General features: G+C 64.6%; 5 protein-coding genes across 5 annotated transcripts in view; 4 read left to right on the top strand and 1 right to left on the bottom strand.

Moving 5' to 3' along the window:
- MNEG_0460 (hypothetical protein) overlaps positions 1–585 on the top strand; it is a gene marked incomplete at both ends in the record, with an annotated part of 2,369 nt that extends 1,784 nt beyond the window's left edge. Inside the window, one exon of the mRNA XM_014051057.1 lies at positions 58–585. Coding sequence (XP_013906511.1) covers positions 58–585 — 528 coding nt within the window. The remainder of the gene's footprint in view (positions 1–57) is intronic.
- A 2,005-nt stretch (positions 586–2,590) lies between these two features.
- Positions 2,591–6,384, bottom strand: MNEG_0459 (hypothetical protein; the record flags this gene model as incomplete). The annotated part of the gene is made up of 8 exons (XM_014051056.1): positions 2,591–3,270; positions 3,566–3,722; positions 4,006–4,267; positions 4,597–4,754; positions 5,002–5,140; positions 5,588–5,676; positions 5,939–5,977; positions 6,073–6,384. 8 exons carry the CDS (start codon positions 6,382–6,384, stop codon positions 2,591–2,593), a joined length of 1,836 nt encoding a protein of 611 aa, XP_013906510.1.
- Positions 6,385–11,078: 4,694 nt separating this feature from the next.
- Positions 11,079–13,496, top strand: MNEG_0458 (hypothetical protein; the record flags this gene model as incomplete). The annotated part of the gene is made up of 5 exons (XM_014051055.1): positions 11,079–11,369; positions 11,575–11,677; positions 12,118–12,614; positions 12,934–13,203; positions 13,482–13,496. The coding sequence occupies 5 exons, from the start codon at positions 11,079–11,081 to the stop codon at positions 13,494–13,496; spliced, it is 1,176 nt and encodes a 391-aa protein (XP_013906509.1).
- Positions 13,497–16,343: 2,847 nt separating this feature from the next.
- MNEG_0457 (hypothetical protein) lies at positions 16,344–16,580 on the top strand (the record flags this gene model as incomplete). The annotated part of the gene is made up of 1 exon (XM_014051054.1): positions 16,344–16,580. The coding sequence occupies one exon, from the start codon at positions 16,344–16,346 to the stop codon at positions 16,578–16,580; it is 237 nt and encodes a 78-aa protein (XP_013906508.1).
- Positions 16,581–17,170: 590 nt separating this feature from the next.
- On the top strand, positions 17,171–19,494 carry MNEG_0456 (hypothetical protein; the record flags this gene model as incomplete). The annotated part of the gene is made up of 4 exons (XM_014051053.1): positions 17,171–17,866; positions 18,177–18,287; positions 18,515–18,723; positions 19,002–19,494. 4 exons carry the CDS (start codon positions 17,171–17,173, stop codon positions 19,492–19,494), a joined length of 1,509 nt encoding a protein of 502 aa, XP_013906507.1.
- Positions 19,495–20,588: the final 1,094 nt, after the last annotated feature.

Genomic DNA, 20,588 nt, shown 5'->3' with positions numbered 1-20,588 from the left:
ACTTTGGGCACCCTGGAGCCCACTGCGCCGGCGGCTGCCCCGCTGCTGCCGCCGCAGCCGCCGCCGCAGCAGCCGCAGCTACAGCAGCCGCAGCAGCTGGTACAGCCACAGCAGCCGCCCCTGCCGCCTCGCGTCGCGAGCAGCGGTGCGCTTGCGCAGGTGGCCGCAGCCGTGGCGGCCGCATTCGGCGGTGGTGGCCCAGCAGGCGGCGGCAGCGGCGGGCTGGGGCACTCGAACTCGGTTTTGAAGTTCACGCGGAAAGCGAGTGCCGAGTGGAAGGAGCGGCGGCCCACGGGCAAGAAGGTGAAGTCTTTACTGGCCGCTGCCCTCAGAAAGTCGGGCAGCCGTGGCAACCTGCTCGGCGGCGCCGCAGCCGCAGCCGCAGCCGCAGCTGGGGGCGCGCCGGCGGCCGCAGGAGCGCCTGGGGGCGCCAGCAGCAGCGGCGGGGCCAGGAACGGCCCGGGGCCGATGCCGCGCGCGGCGATACGGACGGTCGCAAATGAGCCCGGTTGCGGGCGCATCACCACTGTCCGCTGGGGCGCTTTGCTCGAGGTGCCGCCGCCGCAGCAACAGCAGCAGCAGTAGCTGCCGCGTGCAGGTGGGTGTTGCTGCAAGCGTGTCAGCGACGACGGCCTCATGCCGTCAAAACCCACCTTGAAAGAACAAACGCGCCCGTCCGCTCACGCGGTGCGTGGGCGCGTCCGCATGGCGACAGCCGTCCCCTCGTGTGGGGCGCGCTGGCTGGCTGCCTACCATCAGGAGTTTACCAGCATATATAGCATGTAGGCGGGGCTGCGGTGTGCTAACTGTACGCAGGGGTAAGCAAGGTTGGCGCCAGCCGCGCCGCAGCCGCGGGCGGGCCGCTGATTCGCGCTCCGTCCATACCAGCGTCTGCGCGCCCCTGCACGTCCGCCTGGGCTGCTTTTCGCGGCCTGTGCCTCCTCCGGGCAGCATGTCGTGCCCCGCAGTCTCTCACGCCTCCCCCATCACCCCCCGCAAGCACAGCATTGCGAAGCGGCCCCTCATGATATGATCCCTCACAGCACCACGCACTTGGCCGCAGCGGCGTTTTCCCTCGCAGCCGCGCGCAACAGATGAATGCCTGATTTTTGCACCAGCGGCCACGAGCGTGCGCGCCTGCGCGGGCGGCGGCTGACGCGCCCTCACGGCTTGCGCCCCCCTGCGCGCGCGCCCTCGGCTCGGCCCACCCACCACCCAGTCAACTGCACTCTTGAGGGTGCTCGCCCCGCCGCGGCCGCATTGCCCCGCGCGCGGACACGCGGCCCGTCCCTCCCGTACGTACACGTGTCCCTTCCCCTTGTTGAAGATTGGGGAATACATTTTTGTCAACTGAAGCGTCGTTCCCGCTTAGTGTGTGCGCGTGTGTGTGTGACTTTTGACACATAAAGCCATGGCCTCGCCCGGGAGAGGGCACACCACCCCCGCCCGCCGGAGCCGCCAGGCCCGTTTTCATTGCCGGGGCGCGCCGCCGCGGCGTCTCGTCCCGGCGGCGGCGGCAAGGGGCCCTGCCCCGCCGCCTCCGCTGGGCAGGCGCCGCTGCAGCGCGCTCCCCCTAACTTTTGCCTGCGCGCGACACTGCCTTTTCCACGGGCGCGCAGGCGCGTGCGTGCGCACCCATATGCGCCGCGCGCCGCGACCCACAATCGATACCCCGTGCACCCACAGGCGCAGCGATGGAAGCTTCCATGCTATGCGTGCGCCCCGGGGCGGAGGTTTTCCTGGCGACCCGGGGGGGTTGTGCATAACAACCGCCTCGGCCGCCGCCTCTCCCCCCGACGAAGTTTTGATGCCCGTGTAGGCAGGCGTGACAATCCAAGCCATTGCCATTCGTCAATCTGTTCCGGTAACGTGCGCTTCCCTGCCGTCACCAGGCTCCAGGCGCCCACACGTCGATGCTCGCCAGTGTTAGGGTGTGCAGCCAAGCCCAGCCGTGTGATCAGTGGTGCAGCAAGACAGGGCGCCACCTGCCATCCTGAAAGGGCAGGGTGCTCCTGCTCGCTCGAGTGTGGCTGCTGAGCATCTATAATCGAGTGGCTGCATAGCTTGGCATGGCATTGCGCGGCTCTTCCCTCGTGCTATTACCCAGGGGGGAGAAAGGCTCCTCCTAGCCTAGTGACTATGAATTGAGGTATACAATGGGAGCGAAAGCTTGCTGCACTTTGAAAACCACTCAGTTGCAGGCCATAGCATGGCAGCTGCCCGCGGCGCCAGCCAGCACTGCCAACGCACCGAGGGCCGGTGCCCAGCACACAGCAGCCGCAATGGACAGGATCCAAAAAAACTGCGCACAGGCGCTGCATGCGGAAGCCACAAAGGCGGCAGGAGGCAAAACACCACAGGGGGCATCGGCGCGTCAGTGGGGACAGCTGGGCGCGGCGCTCTTGCCGCTGCACGCATGTCGAGCCGTGCGCAAGCCGTCGCCGCACCGGCGTTGCCAGCAGCCGGGAGAAAACCAAAGAGAAGCAACCACACCAAACGCACTGTCAAAACCATGCCGAGAATGGCGCGGCTAAGCGGGTTGCCTTGCACGCCCGGCCCAGTGCCCCACCCCGCTCTCACGCGGGCCGTGTCACGCGCGCTTGGCCTTGCCGCCCCCGCCCCCCGGCGCCACCAGGCACCGCAGCAGCCCCACCAGCCCACGCGCCTTGAGCGCGAGGCTCGGCCCGTAGAACATCGTCGTAAGCGCCACCGCAAACGGCTGCGCGGCGGCGCCGACGGGGTGCAGCCAGGGCGCGGGGATGGTCGTCTTCATGAACGGGTACGCGTCCTCCGCCACCGCCTTGGGCACGCAGAGCGCCCGCAGGCCCTCCACGCCGCCAAAGCGCCCAAAGCCGCTCATCTTGACGCCCCCGAACGGCAGGCTCTGGCACATGTAGGTCGCGTTGAAGTCGTTGATGGACGTCATGCCGGCCTCGAGGCGCGCGGCGATCGCGCGTGCGCGGCGCGTGCTGCCGCTGAACACGCTCGAGCCGAGGCCGAAGGCGCAGTCGTTCGCGAGAGCGACCGCCTCGTCGTCGCCGCTGAAGGGCACGACGACCATCACGGGACCGAACACCTCCTCGTGCCATATCGCCATGCCCTTGGTCACGCCGACCAGCACGGTGGGCGGGTAGAACTGGCCGGCGCCGGCGGCGGCGTTGGGCTTGCCGCCGGAGAGCGCGCGCGCGCCCTTTGACAGGGCGTCGTCCACCAGCCGCTGCACCTTCTCAACAGAGCCCGGCATGCACATCGCGCCCGTGTCGACGGGGCCTGGAGGGGGGTCGCGTGTGTTGTTTGTTTGTGGTGGCAAACGTGCGTGGGTGTGTGAATGTGTGTGAATGTGCGTATGTGTGTGTGGGGGGGGAGGGGGGTCGTGCGTGCGGTTGGATGCAGGCGGAAGAGGTTTTGTTGGTGTTTTTGGCGCAATCAGGGCACAACCTCATCACCAGCCAGAGGGGCCGTCGGCCCCTCCTACCGCAGCCCCAGCACCACAGGCAGCAACCCCTTGGCCCCCTCTGTGGCGCAGAGCTGCGCGCCACGAGGCAGCCAGCGACGCGGCACCCACCGTGCCCCAGCGCCGGCCCCTGCCGCATCGCGTTAGCGGTCTCCGCCACCCTGGAGCAGAAGCTGTCGTATATGCTGCTCTCAACAATGTAGCGCTCCCCGCTGGCGCAGTTCTGGCCGCAGTTCAGGAAGGCCGCCTTGACAGCAATCGGCACCACCTGCGATGCCGGGGCGCGCCGCGGAGGCTGCTCGGGGCCGCTCGGGCGCGCGCCGCGGGCGGCACCGCAGTGCGGCTCGCGAGGCGGCTGCAGCGGCACTCGCACACACAGTCTTGACTCTTGAGCCGACAAGCCCATTCATGCGGCCTTGGTCCGCCCCTTCCCAGGAGGACAGCCGGGCCCAGCAGCCGGCCGACTAGTCTTTGGTGGCCGACTGGGCCTCCAACCGCCCCATCAACACGACCGCTCTCAGCCAGACCCAACCACCACCAGCACCGCCCACCTGCGCCAAGTCAGCGTCCCCGCACACCACGAAGGCGTCCTTGCCCCCCAGCTCCAGCGTCACCGGCGTCACCCGCGGCGCCGCGGCCGCCATGACCTTGGCGCCGACCTCCGTCGAGCCCACAAACACGACCTTGTCAACGCCGCCCGCCACCAGGGCCGCGCCCGCGTCGCCGTAGCCGGTGACAAACTGGACGAGGCCCGGCGGCGCGCCCGCGGCGGCCAGCGCGGCGTTGACGATGCGCGCGTAGTAAGAGGCACACCTGCGCGCGACGAGGACGCGGCGGCGGTGCGGCGGCGGTGCGCGGGGGGGCGCAGGGAGTGTGCGAGTGGGCGGTAAGGAGGGGGCGCAGTGCAAGGCGCTGGAATGAAGGCCGTCAGGTTCGCGGTTTTGACGGCAAGCGCCAGGCGTGGCCCGCAACCAGGGCCCCTCGCGTTCCCACCCTGGCCCCATCCCCACTCTTTGGGCCTCGTGGCTTCCAAACATGAACACACTCCGGCCCCCCCCCACCCCCAAAGATAGCGTTGACATGAACACTCCCCTCCCCACCCCTAAGGGCATGAAACCACCCCCCACCCCGCCCCCACCCACCAGCTGGCGTGCTCCGAGACCTTGATGACGATGGCGTTGCCCGCAAAGACGGCGGCGCTGATGGGGTTGATCACGTTGTGGAACGGCCAGTTCCAGGGCACGATGGCGCCCACGACGCCGACGGGAACGTACTCCACACGGGCAGCCTTGTAGAAGGCCTGGCGGGCGGGCCGTTGGGGGCGCGTTGGCCCAGGACTCCCGTCTGGACGCGCCGACGTGCCAGGCGTGTCCCGCTCAACAGGCGCTGCATGGCCCCCGGCCGGCACTTCACGGGCACCTGCGGCGGCCCCGCCGGAAGCTCTCCCTCAAGCATCCCCGTTCGGCCCGGGCGGCACCGGCTTGCCACCAGCGCCTCGCCGCGCACATGCAGGCCGCGTGGCGCGGCCCCCGCGTGCCGGCGCGCACCATGACGCCGGCGCTCCTGCGCTGCGGCTTGAGCGCGTCCTCCCCCTCTGCCGCCAGCCAGCGCAGCTTCTCGGCAGTTACTATGATCTCCCCCAGCACGGCCTCAAGGGGGGTCTTGCCAGAATCGCGGGAGGACACCCTGGGGCCAAGGGATGGTGTGGGTGCGTGTGTGCTCATGTGGTGTGCGTATTCGTGTATAATTGTATGCATACTTGTGTGTGGATGTATGCATGTGTGTGTGTGTGCATCCGCGCGCGCGCGTGTGTGTGTGTGTGTGTGTGTGTGTGTGTGTGTGTGTGTGTGTGTGTGTGTGTGTGTGCGTGCGTGCACGCGCACGAGTGCGCGCACGCGTGCGTGTATGGGGAGGCCGGCTCTAACAGGCCGGAGCTAGGCCTGGCGTTCGCTGTAGGAGGGGGAAGAGGGGCAGGGCTCCAGCACCAGCGTGGCCACACCGTCATCCTGCCGTCCAAGCCACCAACTTACTACTTCGCGCCCCACACACTGGCGCTCGGGGCCACAGGTCCAGTAAGTTCTGAGGCGATGCTGCGAGGCACCACGGGGTGGCATGAAATGGCAGCAGCCGCACCTGCAGATCTCCTCTTGGTGGGTAATAATGTACTTGAGGAGCACCCGCAGCAGGATTCGGCGCTGCTTGAAGCTCGAGCTGCGCCACACCTGAAGGGCAGGCGCCGGGTGCAATGCCAGCACGGGCAGGGGCGGGATTTTGGGTGGGCGGGTGCCGCACGCCGCTGCTTACTGAACGAGCGCCGCAGGCTGGAGAGGGGTCAACAGCAGGTCCAGGCACACACCACTGCTGCACGCATGCGTCGCAGGTGCGCCATGCTCAGGCGAAAAAGCCAACCCCTGCCTTCTGTTGGTGGACCGTGGACTGTGCGGACCACCGTCCTGTAACAGCCACCAGGCCACTGGCTCTCACCTTTGACGCCTCCTTTGCCTTGGCGATGCTCGCACGCACCTGTACAGCAGCACCCCACGAGGCAACATCAGCACTTGGTCAGGGGTGGCCCGAGTGCCCATGCGTGCAGCCAGCTGCAGCAAAGCAGCGCGCACCTCGTCGGGCGTCATCGCCTTGGCATAGCCCAGGAACTGCAGCGTGCCGGGATCGTAGCATGGGATCTTGTCCTTAGGCAACGTTTTGGGCGGCGAGTATTGTTCAGCATCAAGGGTCTCCGCCAGCTCTTCTTGCTTCAGAGGCACGTCCAGAGTCGGGATCGCGGCGTATGCCAGCGTGTCCCACACAACATAAGTGACAAGTAAAACTGCCACAATCACGGCCGCAGCGGCGACCACGAGATGGGGCTGCTCAGCCAGGGGCGCCACCCGAGCGGCCAGGTCCTGATAGGCAGCCGTCAACGGATCCATTTTGCCCAATGAGATCTTGAGAGTGGCCGTCTGCGGCTGAGTTATGCTGCATGGCGTGTGCTGTTGACGCCCTAGTCGGCGCGCTGGTGACACTGGCAGGGTGACGTTTTTTGAAAGCGCCGTCGACTCTGCCACGATCTGAGCATCTTGACCAGCATGCGCCGCATACTTGCAAATACCGTCAATAGAATGGGTTCGTGTGACCTGTTTTTGCATGCGGAACGCCAAGGGCAGGACGACTGCAGCACCAAGAGGGAGCAGAGGGGGCGACCACGTCGCCTAAAGAGTTTTGCAAGTGTTACACAACACTACGTTCACGAGTATTGCGCGCGCTGGTTCGATGAAGTAAACAAAGCCGTTCTGGGGCAGGACGCAGTGTGCGGCACTCACGACGCACGGCAGTCCAGGGTTGAGCAGGGTGACAGAGTACGGTATGGCGCAAAACAGCAACACACGACGACGCAGGCAAGGGCGGCATCAATAGCGAGATCCGCGGTTGGCAATTTCCAATGCCGATCAGGAAGTACAGGCCTGGTGGCCTGTCAGCTCAGACCACAGCATCGCTTTGACTGATCAAAGTATAAGTGCAAAGCGGACGCAGGTGCAATGCCACGGAGTACTTCGTCTTTGAAGGGTGCAAGTGAAGGGCATAACAAAGATGGGTAGGTTTTGATTCCCATGTTGACAGGGCGGGAGCATTGGCTGTGAAAGCACCGCCGCCCGAACCAGCTCTGATTTGCGAACGATGGGCTGGAAACCGCGTTAGCTTGTGTTTGGGTGGCACCGGCGGCTGTTTGGGACCCGGCCACCCGGCCACGCCGCCTACGGGCCCATTGAGCTGGGGCCCGCCGCGGCGGGCTGCAATGCCGCTCCGTCAGCAAGACGCCCGTCAGCGCGACGCCTGGCCTCCTTTAGGCTCGTATGGTTTTGATATCATGATATAAATCCGAGCACAAATCCGTCAAACGTCGCAAGGCCCGGTCAGCGTTTTCCAGCGGCTCTGTCTGCAGCGCACTGGCTCCATGTGCCCCTGGCAGCCAATGCCCCGTTGTCAAAGCCTGGATCTGGATGCTGTGGGACACGGTACGACAGTGCTGCGATGCTTTGCTGCCGCACTCCGCTCGGGGTGAGCTGGCCCAATAGCACCAGCCATGCTGCTGTCACACCTGTGCGGTACGACATGGTGACCTAAGCTGATGCGCTGCCAAGGCACAGGGCGAAGGGAGATGGCGTGAGCAACTTGCTATGTCTGATGCGCCCAAAGGGCACGGGCCAGGAGGCGGATGCACAATTTTAGGCGCGCGTGAGCCGCGCGGCTGCCCTGTCGGCAGCAAATGCGGCCTCATGCACAGACAAGGAATCGGCAAGCGTCAGCTTGCCGAACACGTACAAGTTGCTGCGGCTGAGCATGACGTAGACAATGGCTGGGGTAAAGACGCGGCGGACGTGCGGGATGGTGGTTCCAGAGGGGTTCGCGCCTTGTGCGCGATGCGCGGTCCTAGCACAACCCGTCTGCTTGGTGTACATGCGGCCGTCGCGGGCGGCCAACTCGGTCACGCTGCGAGTCAAACGCACAGTGCAGCCACTGTCCAGCCGAACAGGCACAGCCTCGACACAAGACCCTGCACAAGCCCGCCCGTCCTGCGGGGTCAGCGGCTGCCAGCCCGTCATCACGCCACTGAGCCCAGGGCGCTGTTGATCGCCCTGTGACTTTGTTCATGGTCGCGTTGAACAGGACGTGGCAGCCAAAGCCGGCCTCTGTGAGCAGGCAGATACAACGCGCTCCCATTGCCCTGGCCTCCTCGCCCAAGTTTCGGACAATGCTCAACCACGACACCCTGCAACACGCTGGCATCACGCGTGCTGCGCCTCTCGGCCATCCACCGCCTGCACACACACCGCCTGCACTTTCTTGCATGCATGTCCTGAATGGGCTGCGTACCGCACCACTGACTCTTGCACTGCAAGGGAGGCTGTCAGGCCCGCGTTAGCACAACAGAAGCAACGGAAATGCCAGAACCCCACAATCAACTGGCTTTACAGTATACGGTAGTTCTGTGTTTGCTTCTGATGACGGCATGCTGACGCGCGGCGATTTGTGCACCTATGCATAAAACACATGATTAATATGCTAGATACGCGTAGCATCACCTTTTTCCACTCGACCGAACGCCAGCATCCTATCCCTCATCTCTGCTATCTGGTGTTTAGGGGCCGCCGGCCAGCTCAGGTATATTAAGAGCCCGAAAACTGTCTTCATTGGCCGGCCGCGGCCCCAGGAGCAACAAAGCTGGGTCTCAGGCAGTCCCGTGCACCTCCGGGCTCCGCCAAGATGTGCACTCCTTAGGCCCCTCCGGTGACACCACAGTGATACATACGGCCGACGAACAGACGCCGGGCACGCGAACAGCGCTGGGGCCCGTCGGCGCTTGGAGCACAGCAGCTCATCCGGGCCATCTCGACCAACTTCGTCCTTTTTCTGCCCTTCAGCCTTTCTCTGAAGGATTTTAAGCTCTAAGGGGTGCTTCAATGCTGCCGGGTAGGATCAAGACTGCGTCTTGGATGTCGGCGCGGTGCTGACGTGGCTGCCTGCACTCCCAATTCTCCTGTTCAATTCCACCCCAGAAGCCATGGCCCGCACACATGTATGGTTTGTTTGTATGGTTTGTTTGGCATGTGGCCTCATTGTCCTGTGATGGTTGCTCTGTGCTGCAGGTGGCCCCCAGCAGCAGCATCCTGTCCCATCTGGCCCAGTGAGATTTTCCCAATCCTTGGCTACTTCTCCCATGCCCTGCAGTCTCTGCTGCAGGACGCGATGGCGAACAGTGTCGAGCAGACGATTGCTCGAGTCGAGCAGGCGATTGAAGAAGCGAAACAGGCGATTTTGGAAAGAGAGGCTGCACTCAAAGATGCGAAGCAACCTGAAGAGTGTCACATCTTGCAGCAACAGCTGGCAGCACTGCAGCAGCAGCTGGCAGCACGAGAGCAGCGGCTGACATCACTGGAACAGCGGCTGACAGCACTGGAACAGCGGCGGACGGCTGCGTCTCAGAAGGAGCTGCTCCTCTTGCAGCAGCAACAGCAGCAGCCGCAGCAGCCAGGTGCGGCTGGGTTGTGCACAGGGTATACGCCATTCATTGACACAAGCACATGACATGCTGAGCCTCTGTGGAAGGGTGCATGACCTATCTGCACCCTCATGTACTGAACAACCGTTTGAGCAGCACAGAGTTGTGCAGCACGAGCTGAAGGGGTCAAATTAGTCGTGCGTTGCTCACGCCCTGCAACAAATGTACATGCCAGCAATTTGGGTTGGCGAGCTCTGCCTGTCTCCGCACTGGCTTCCAGATGATGCTAGAGGGGGGGAATAGCCACATGTCTGCAGCTATGCGAGCGTGTTGATGTAGGCATGTCCTGCAGTCGTTTTGGAACCATGTTGCATGCTTCGCAGCTGCGCTCAAATCGCCACATCCTCTTCACTGCAAAGCCCATGACAACACTGCTCAGATGATCCTTCCGCTCTCTCTCCCTCCCTCTTCCCACCTGTGCAAACGGGTCCCATTACCTACTGGCTTCCCCTCCGGTGCACTTGTGACATTTATTGCGGTCCGCCGTTCTGTCCTTTGCTAGTGTCCAGGCACAGGAGGGGGAGCATCAGGTGCGTTGCGTGTGCATCCAACAATTCAATTCCCTGACTGGTTGGCTGGGGCTAGGGCTTCATGGTTGGCCACAGGAAACGTTGTCGGTGAAGGTGGAGCAGGCGGTGGACAAGTGCTGACCTTGGTTGGAGACCCATCTGCACCTTGCAAGCACGGCATGGCGGCAACCCTGTGCGCCCCATGCAGCAAGCACGCATGCTTTGTGCTCAGTTGCCTCATTCAGATCACTTGAATACCCCAGTGCTGATGCCACCTGCGATTTGAGGTGTTGAGCTGCATCGCATGCCCTGCAGCGCAACCCCACACGCCGCCCCGTGCGTGCTGCAACAGTGTTTGACCTTTCCCTGCACGCTCTGCCCCTGCATCCTCGCATGCGGCCGCCTGCGGTACCCGCCTGGCCATTGCATCGATCCGCAGCAGAAGCAGCAGCAGGTGAGTCATGCATGGTCATTTGACAACGTGTTGAGCCTTGTGAGGCGATATCGCTGCAACGCCATGCGTGCCCCATCTGCACAAACCCGTCTGTTTTGAACATTTGTTGGAGCTCCAGCATCGGGGCTGCGGGTGCCATTCAGCCATGGATGCGCACATTCCCCGTCGCTATTCCTGCAACGCAGTGCGCTACGAGGGGCCTGCCTACCACAGGCTTTGTCTCTCGCCAAGTGACTGCGCAACCCCCTGGAAGGTCCGATGCCACGTGCCCGAGGTGCACTCCTCTTCACACCGCCACATTCAGTCGGCCTCTGGAAGGTGGGCCTTCATAGCTGGCAGGGAGGTGGAGGTGGGCTTTGACATCGCACCTCCCGCCATGCTGCTGTCTCCAGAGTTTGGCGTGGTGCACGATGCCGCGTACCTGGCATCGCGGTGGACCCCTCCTTCGCACTGGTACCAGGCGAGTCCCCGAAGCGCTCTGGCATGTGGGCCGGCAGGCGTGGCTTGTTTGCGGCTTGCCTTCTGGAGATTGGACACCAGTTTTTGAGTACAACGTTGACGTGTCTAAACCTGGACTGAGCATAGGCAATTGTTTCATTTGCAATGGCTGCCCCCCAGGCAGCCATCAAGCTCCTGGACTGCATGGCCCGGTTCCACCGAGACGAGAACTCCCGCCTCGAGGCCTTCTGCGACTGGCACGACAAGTGGGTGGGCTTCAGGTTCTCAGATGCCAGACGCGGCAGCATCAGCAGTGGCAGTGCAGACAAGCCATGTCTGGACGGCGAGTTCTACGTGGTGGGCAGCAGCTGCAATTACTTGGTCGTCCTGCTGGAGGTGAAGGACGAGCTTGGAAGTAGTGGCGACCCGCACTACCAGCTGCAGCGATACATGCAGGTGAGCTCTGGATGCTGTTGCAGAAGATGCTGTGCGCTCATCCGTTTGTTGCATGCGCTCTGCTGCACCACCGTCGCCTTCACTGCTGGATGCTGCCATGACCTGATTGCCTGAAGCCCTTCCAGTGTGGAGTTTTGTAATCAGGCACCAGGCACATCGCACCAGGCCCACGCGCGCGTGTTGTGTACATGTGGTTTTCCGGCAGCAATGCTACTCCAAGCGCATGTGGCACGAGGACCCAGTGATCTGTGCGCTGGGGGCGCCTGCACTTGGAGTGGACCTGGCTGGGCCCAACCTCCTCATCCACGGTACGTTGGCGGCCCCTGCTTCCAACATTGACTAGGGCATGTCTGTCTGTGTGAAGTATTGAAACTGACAAGGGGTCCCTGCTGTTGCGCCTTGTCAACCCTTGCTCCAGGCTTTGCAGAGTGTGCCTGGAAACCGCTGCTTAGACTGTTGTTGAATCAGCCAGCAGCGCATGCTTCAATGTGTGCGCTCCTCATGAGCATGCTCGTGGGCAACCTGTTGGGGCAGGAGACACATTGAATTGTGTTTCCACCATCTACCCTGACATTGTTTGCACACATGCCGCACATGATGTTGCCGCACATGATGTTCAAGCCGGTGGCCGGAAGGGCTCAGCAGCACCCGGGCCCCGCACTGTGCGGCCCAACTGCGACCGGCACGGTTGTGTCCGGTTGTATGGGGTTTCACTATCCCTTCCACTCGCACCCTGCTGTTCATGCAGGCCTGTACACGCTGCACTCGGACTGCATCGTCAGCGAGGCCCTGACCCCGCGCATCCCGCTCGTGCAGCAGGGCGCGCGCCAGCCCCGCCAGCTGCACCTGCTGGCGGCAACCCTGGCTGGCTACGCGGCAGCTGCCTGGGCGCTGGCAGAGCGCATGGTCAGGGCTGCTGGTGGCGTTGCGGCGGACCTGCCGCTCCTTGAGCAGCGGGCGCGGGAGGTGCTGGGCTCTTTGTCGCAGCTGGGCGTTGAGTACGAAGCAGCACTGGCAAGCGCGAGCCTGGAGCCAGCGCAGGTGCAAGCCGTGGCGGACTGGCGTGTGGCAGCGGCGCCTGCGCCAACCGCCGCGGCGCCGCTGCCCCCCTACCCCCTGCTGCACAGCATAGACGCGGCACTGAGCCAGCTGCCCGGCCTCGACGGCAAGCTGCTGTACACAGCCACAGAGGCCGACGGGCGTGCCCAGTTCATCAAATTTACCACGCTGCTCTACCCCAAGCACGTGAGCCATAGCAGCTGTGAAGCGCAACGATGGTTGCTTGTCCTGGCTCCGCTGTCCTTGCTCTGTTGGGGCGCTACGCTGCAGAGGTGTGGCGGCGAGCTCGCCTGGCCCGGAAGCCTGGCAACTCCCCGTACCGCAGACCGTTTGCAGAGCTGAATGTTGCGTGGAACACGCCATCTCTCCCATTGCAAGGGTGTGAACTTTTACGCCATTACCTGCTGATAGCACGAAGCAGCTGCTTACTAGGACGCTCAGTCTTCCACGTCTCAACTCTTGCCTCTTGCTTGCCCATGTCGACCATGATGTGTTTCTAACACAGGTACATGATGCATGGCAGGAGGAGGGGCTGGTGCCGACGCTGCACCGCTGCGACGCGCTGCCTGGTGCTTACTGCTGCGTGGCCACGGAGTTGTTGGCAGCGACGGATGGCTGGAAGATGCTTCCCGAGCTTGGGGACAGCAGCCCTGACCAGCAGCAGTGCTTTGGGGCTGTGGAGCAAGCGCTGTCACGCGCGCACAGCATCCTTGTGCAGCACGGCGGCGGCCGCGCGCTCGCTGTGCACGGCGACATGCGCGGCCCCAATATCATGGTGCGGCGCGCTCGCGGCGCAGAGGCGGGCGGCGGCGCAGGGTGGGAGGTTAGGTTTGTGGACTTGGATTGGGCGGGCTTGGAGGGCGTCGCACGCTACCCTGCCCGCATGTCTGCCGAGCTGCCGTGGCACCCCGGGGCCAAGCCAGGCAGTGTGCTGCAGCAGGCGCACGATGTTCATTTGCTGCAGAGAGCTGGCAGGAAGTGCTGAGCCGCGCGGGGGAGGGGGAAAGCGGTGGTTGACCAGGGAGTCGCTGGTTCTGGTTTCTGCACCTTCAGGGCGTTGCATTTTGAAGGGCTGTCAGCCTTGCGGCAATCCCGCCGGCGCCAGACTTGCAATTGCATCTCCATGCTGTCAGCGGACGGCATCTGCAGCCGGCGCTCCAGGACGCCATGCACATGCTGCCCTGGGCCGTTCGGCGCCTGGCTGCAACTCGCGAGCTGAGAAGGCACTTCCCCCAAACCCCCTTGAATGCTTCAAGGACCTCCCCTGTGGCCTCAACCAGCAAGAGCTGGGCACGGGGATATTGTAACCGTTCACGCCAAGAGGTGACCCAAACTGAGCGCGCCGCTCCGCCACCCTAGCAGGCCCACATTGCACAGGGCCCCCCCAACAAGGGAATCCAGGTGTGCACGCGTCCAATCAGCAGGTGGTCATTTACAGCTTGCAGAGGTTTGTGAGCATGCATGCGCGCTGACGGTGTGTGGAACATCGCGAACAAAGTGCTCGACAAGTCATTCCAAAAGGCACTGCTCCTGATAGGCAGCCGTCAACCGATCCACCTTGCCAAATGAGATCTTGCGAGTTGCCATGTGCGTATGGAGTGCGCTGTCGGGCCCATGCTGCCGGTGCCCTGGTCGGTGCGCCAGTGACATTGGCAGGGAGACATTGCACAGTCAAGTTTGCCACATCTGAGCATCTTGACCTGCAAACGCCGTGTGCTGGCAAACTTACAGGACAGTATGATGGGTTAGTGTGACCTGTTGCATGCTGACTAGCAATGACTGCAGCACAACGACAAGGCGACCACTGCCCCTTACAAAGTCCTGCAAGTGTTGCACAACACTACGCTCAAGAGTGTTGGGAGCGCCAGCTTGATGACGAAAACAAAGCCACACTGCTGATATATAAGAGGCAGGACACAGTGTTGAGCGGCGGTCCGGGGTTGAGCAGGGTGACGGAGCATCGGGCAAAACAGCCACACACGACGACGCAGGCAGGGGCGGCATCAATAGCGTCGCCATACTTGGGGGATCAACTTGAGCCCGGCTATCATCAAGTTCCGAGTTGATCGCGAATCCTTCCAGTTGGCGGGTCCTAACCGTAGTTGGTCGATTTGTCGGAGGTGGCATCGTGCTTGCGGTACACGCCAACCTATTTCTCTAACACGTGTAAGTATGGCTGCGCGTCTACAGGGTCCTGCGGTCGGGTTGGCAGCATGAGTCACGAGGCATGACCGCTTGGGAGTGAGATATACATCAATTGTGCTAAGATTGTGCGTTTATGCCTTTATAAAAAGGCATGACGCAGACATCCAGGGCAGCGATGTCATGCGTGTGCATCTGGGTGCTGATGGCTGCAGCCCTACTGGACCCCCTGCCAGCAGGGGTACAACTGAGTGAGTTCTAATGGGACCGGGCATCCCCGATGGCCGGGACAGAGGCCGTTCTCTAAGAGCTGAGCTGTATTTCACACAAATGAGGCGGGCTGGTGTGTAGGTTGCTGGAGTGCGGCGCTGCCGTAGTGCCTTGCGGCAGTGTTTGTCGGTCGGCGTCCACACACCGGGTCTCCCAGGTCCAGGTCTGGTTTTGCCCCCGCCCAGGCTCCACACCACGAATTGGGGATACCATAGCAGGTGTGAGGGTGATTGCATGCTAGTCCCGTCATGGCGCACGGGGGGTCCGCAAGGCTAGGGGGGCATCGATGACACGTGCTGCGCGATAAGCTCGCGGCCTTCGGCGGACGCCCAGAACATGCGCCGCATACTGGCAAGCTCAGCGGGCGGAAATGCTGCCCAGTTCATTGGGTATCTTGACGCTCATCGGCCTCCATTTCCAGGCCGATTCTCTGCATGTATGTCAGTCTCCAGCCAGGATGCCCCTGTGCCATTGCACACAAGGCTACGAGAAGGCTACCTCCAGCGCCCCTGCGGGAACGCCGGAAGTTTATCCTGGTACGCCCGCGAGGTGGTTGGGGTTAGGCAGGCTGGTGTGTAGGGAGTTCCGCGCTTGGTGATTTCTAATGCCGATCAGGAAGTACAGCCCTGGTGGCCTGTCAGCTCAGACCACAGAATCGCTTTGACTCGCTTTGACTCATCAAACGAAACATATGTGTCTGGCGCCAGATGAGTGCAAAGCCGATGCAAGTGCAATGCCACGGAGTACTTTGTCTTAAAGGGTGCAAATGGAGGGCATAAAAAAGATGGGTAGGGCTTGATTCCAACGTTGACAGGGCGGGAGCATTGGCTGAGAAAGCACTGCCGCCTGAACCAGCTCTGATTCGCGGAGGACGGGCTGGGAACCGCTTAGCGTGTGTTTGGGTTGCGCCGCCGGCTGTTTGGGACCCGGCCAACCGACCACGCCGCCTACAGGCCCATTGTCCTGGGGCCTGCGTGCTGCGACGGGCTGCGATGCGGAGGTCGGCGCCTGAGGCGCTTGGTGTGGCTGGTGCTGCATGTGCGACGCCGCCGGCGCCGCCGCCGGCGCTGCATCGGATGTGTGGTGTGGAAAATCAGAGTGCAGGAAGCTGCTGAGGTACCCGGCAAAATTCACAGGGTACGGCGCGGCGGCGCCCTGGAAGGGGAGGTGTGCCGGCGAAGGGTAGCCCGCGGGCGCCACGAACGCTGGCCGCACCAGCAGGGGCTGGGAGTAGAACGCAGCCGGATAGCTTGGGGCCAGGGGCACGCCCGCGGCCATTCGTGGCGACCGCGGCGGCAGGGCAGGGGGAGGGGGCCGGGGCCGCGCAGGATGCGCGGTGCCGGCAGCAGGGCCGGATTGTGAGGGGGCCGCCAAGCCAGCCCCGGTGCTGCTGCTGTGGCTGCAGGAGGGCGGCCTGCTCGCGAGGCAGCACCGCTGCCGCCGCCGTCGCTGAAGGCTCTGCTGCTGGCTGGTGCCCAATCTTGAGCTGATGCAGGCACCTGCATGCGACCGCAACAGGGGCTGCTGCTGCTGCTGCTGCTGCTGGTGCTGGTGCTGGTGCTGGTGCTGGTGCTGCTGCTGGTGCTGGTGCTGGTGCTGCTGGTGCTGCTGCTGCTGCTGCTGCTGCTGCTGCTGCTGCTGCTGCTGCTGCTGCTGCGGCTGCGGCTGCGGCTGCGGCTGCAGGGATCGCGGCGCCTGCGGCGACGTGAGAGGGGCCGACTGCATCTGAGCTGTCACTAGATGGCTGCCGCTAGTGGCGGGGTCCCGCTCGGAAGGACGGACGGCTGCTGCAATCTCAACAGCACGCCAGGGGAACACGTCTGATGGGAGGCTGAGGAAGGTCCCAGCAGTGGGCGGCGCCGGGCGGCGCAGGAGTCCGCTGTAGCTGCTGCTGGCGCTGCCCTCCGCGGCGCTGTCAAATGTCGCGAGCGACTCAGCGCTGCAGAGCGCGAGAGGGTCGCTGCATGCGGGAGCATCGGCTGCTGGGGGCTGTTTATGCTGGGCGCCCAGGTCGGGCATCAAGTACTGCTCCGCATCGCAGGGCCCGCCGACGCGGCCGCCGAACGAAAGTTGAGACAAGATGCGGAACACGCCTTCTGCCTTCGTGTGCTGTGTCACTGGATGTTGCCACACCAGCATGTGGGTTGCGAAGGCTCTTTTGACGGCATCGACGTGCGGCATGTTCAGTGGCTCGATTCTGTTCCTGAATTACCCACTTATCTGGCCTGGACAGAGCTCGCCTCGTTACTAGTCGTTGCAGCCCGGCCTAGCCCTCGCCCCTTGATAGCGCATTGTATATTCCGATAGCGTGCGAAACATTTAAGATCAAGATGCGGGTCAGAGGCGCCGTGGCGGGCTCGCAGCAGCACTCCCGAGTGCGGGTGGTCCAATGCCATGCACGACGTTCTCGTCCCACCAGCAACCCTGGTGGTGGCCTTATCATTAGTCCGGGGGGCAATCCCCAGCAGGGCCGCGCGCCATCCGGCGGCCCGGGCCTCATCCTGCCCGGCCAGGCGGGCCCTGGCGGCCGCAGCGGCGCACAGCGCCTGATGCTCCCCAACGACCGCCCCGCCAGCCCCGGCCCCGCCGCGCCCGGCGCGCCGCCCGGCGACCGCCCGCTGCCCAACCGATACCGCCCGCCGCCCGGCTTCATGGACGGCGCGCCCGACGCCGGCGCGCCCGCGGGCCCCGCGCTGAGCGACGACGAGATGATCTCCAAGCTGCGCTCCCGCGCCGGCCACTGGTTCCAGCTCGCCAAGATCATCCCGGCCCTCAACGCCAAGGGCTACGACTCCACCACCCTGGACGAGCTCACGGGCATCACGCCTCTGGAGCAGAACCTCTGGCTCGTTGCGTCCACGGTATACGACTCGCTGGCCGCGAGCGCCGAGGCGGCCGAGGCGCCCGGCCTGCTGCAGCATTTTGAGGCGGGCGGGGAGTCGCTGCTGTACCACTTCAGGTTCCTGCCCGCGGAGCGGCGCGTCGACGCGGCGCAGCACATCGCCGCGAACGACCTGTCCGCCGCGGTGCGCCGCGCTGCTGCTCGTGGACACATGGCTTTTGGGGGGGGGGGGCGGCGGGTGGGCCGAGGGGGCCCGCGCGCCCCGCGGCTTGCTCCGCACAGAGGCGAAGGGAGAGGGCGTGGCGCTGCTTGCTACGAGCAGGCACCCGTGTTGGCGGTACGGCGCCGCGCGCTTGCGATTGATACGATGCTCGGTCGCCGTGCGCAGCGGCAGCGTCCGTGGCCCGCTGGTGGCGGCCGCGCCACTTTGAGCCCCTTTGGACGCCTTTTTGTTCACGATGCGGAGTGTCGCGCCCACGCCTCCCTGCCCGCAGGAGTGCGAGGTGCTGGCCCGCGCCATGAAGGAGTGGGACCGGCGGCCGGGGGAGAGGCAGGGGTTCCGCAACACCGCCCCGGACTGCCTCGCCTTCAAATACATGCGCGACGTGAGCAGAGCGCACGCGCGCGGCGCAGCGGCCCGGGCGCTGGCGCTGGCGGCGATACACCGTAGAGCTGCGTGTCGAACCGCATGGCAGGTCCAGGCGGCCGGCCGCAGCAGGCAGCGGGCGCGTGCGCCCTTGCAACGCACACGGCCTTGCAAGGGCCGCGCGCCTCACCGCCCCCCCTCTCGCCGTCGCGGTCGCCGGCTTTTCTTAATCTCTTGCTCTCCCAGGCCATCGAGTGCCGCTTTGCGGAGGATGCGTACGCAAAGCTGGACCAGGCCGCCGCGGTCGCCGCCAGCGACGGCGCGCGCGCGCGCGTCGCGGCGGCGCGGCGCGAGATAGAGGAGGCGGAGGCGGCGAAGGCGGGCGGCTCGTCGGCGCTGTCCAGCAACATCATGCTGACGCTGCTGCGGCTGTCGCCGGACGAGCTCGGCGTCAGGTGGGGCGGCTTCGGGCGGCATCGCGTCGGGGCCTGTGGGCGGGCGCGTCGGGCGGGGGCGCGTGGCTGCATGCAGGCGCGGCGCGCGGCCGGGCCGCGCCCGGCGCGGCGCAGCTGCGAGGGGTGCGGGGCAAAGCAGGGCGGCGGGACGCGCGGCGCTCGTGTGGTCGGCTGCTCCTTCGGCCGCAGGCTGCGAACGGCGGAGCCGCTCACGGTAAATGTGTGCGGCCACGAACCTGCTCCTGGACCTGGCGCCCCTCGTCTGTCACGCGCCGCAGGCCGCTGCCGCAGCTCTCGGACCTTGGGGTGGCAACCGCCGATGACCTGGCGGCCGCGCCGTCGGCCAGCCAGGAGGGCGCCTTTGGCACCTTCACCATCTCCGCATCCGCCGGCGCCGGCACGGCGCCGCACAAGTGGGTCGCGCTGCCGCAGTGGAAGGCGCTCTCGCTCGCGCGGCGGCCGGCGGCGCTGCCCGTGCCGGACTGCAGCCGCAACGCGGCGGTGGTGGCGGCGAGCCAGTGCAAGAGCGACGATGACAAGAAGCGCATGGTGGGGCCGGGGCTGCTCGTGGTGGATGCTCACGTTGAGGGGGAGCTTGACCCACGGGCATACTACCTGGCCCCCGCCGGCGAGCGCGGCGCCCTGCAGCTGGTGGACGGCGCGGCCGCGGCCGCGCGCGGCGGCGGCGTGGCCGCGGCGGTGCTGTTCCTCGCGCGGCCGCCGGCGAGGGAGAACGTGGCGGCGACGACCTCGGAGCTGCTGCAGGTGTGAGGGGCCGCGGCGGGGCGGCCGGGACTGGGCGTAGCGGCCGGCTGGGTGGCTGTCTGCCTCTTGCAGCTGCCTCTGATCCGGGAACCCTGCACGTGGCTTGTTTTTGAACTGGTAGTTTTGATGGGCGAACACGAGCGAACACGAGGCGTTGTGCGCCGCCGCAAATGGGCGGCTCCGCTGGCGAGTTGTGCCGTCTGCATGCGGTGGCGCTGGGCGAGGCCCTGCACAACGCAAGAGCCCCTTCGGCTGCTCTGAACGCATACGCTTTTGGAAAACGATTCTCATCGCCTTGTGCCCACATTTTTGATGGTGGTCTGTCCACTTGTAAGCACGCATATTGACGCTTCTGTGCCCGGGCGCCCTTGGTTGCCGCCGGGCAGGCCTGTGTCAGCTGCAACGTACGGCAGCAATATGCGCTTGAGCTAAGTCGCTGAGCCGTCGTGGCTGCAGAGGAGCGATATGCGCCAGAGCATTTGACCCCGCCTATGCTGCCTCAGGACGCGTTTGGTCGCATCAAACGCTCTGTCACCAGGCGCTCCACACAGTTGTGTTCGACCTGCCTGCTTGGCAGGGCATGTTAGAGAACAGCATGATTACATAGTCCATGTTGTGGGGCACACACGAGGTGTACTGCGGGCCTCGCACATGCACATGGCCTTCACTGCTGCTACACGGCACCCGCCCCACACACCAGGTGACCAGGTTTGCTGGAGCAGGCAGACCGTGACCCGTTCCTGCAGATTCTCATTCGTCTTAATTATCTGAACTCTTGTGCTATCGTTGCCCTTGTCCGATCGCATCAGCGGTGCCCGCGCGCTTCCATCGACCGCGCCGACTAGCATGGCACGCCTTCAGTAGATACCGGTAGAGGTCGTGTGATTTTGGCTGTTTATTCTTGCCATGGGCTGGCGGAGAGCATCATTGCAGCTGGTTCTATCGCTGGCGCTGCTGCTGGGGCCCCTCCTCGATGCAGCGGCAGGGAGCGGCGTCATCTTGCCACTGCGGCGGCACTCAGGCCCGCCGCCCGTGAAAGTGCGGCATGGCAGGAGCCTCCTCCTGCGCAGCGCGCGGGCGGAAGTGAGCGGCAGCGTTCA

This window comes from Monoraphidium neglectum (genome assembly GCF_000611645.1).
Source record: "Monoraphidium neglectum strain SAG 48.87 unplaced genomic scaffold scaffold00037, whole genome shotgun sequence".
In the NCBI taxonomy this organism is placed as follows: Eukaryota; Viridiplantae; Chlorophyta; class Chlorophyceae; order Sphaeropleales; family Selenastraceae; genus Monoraphidium; species Monoraphidium neglectum.
This window is presented reverse-complemented; position numbering and strand designations above follow the sequence as displayed.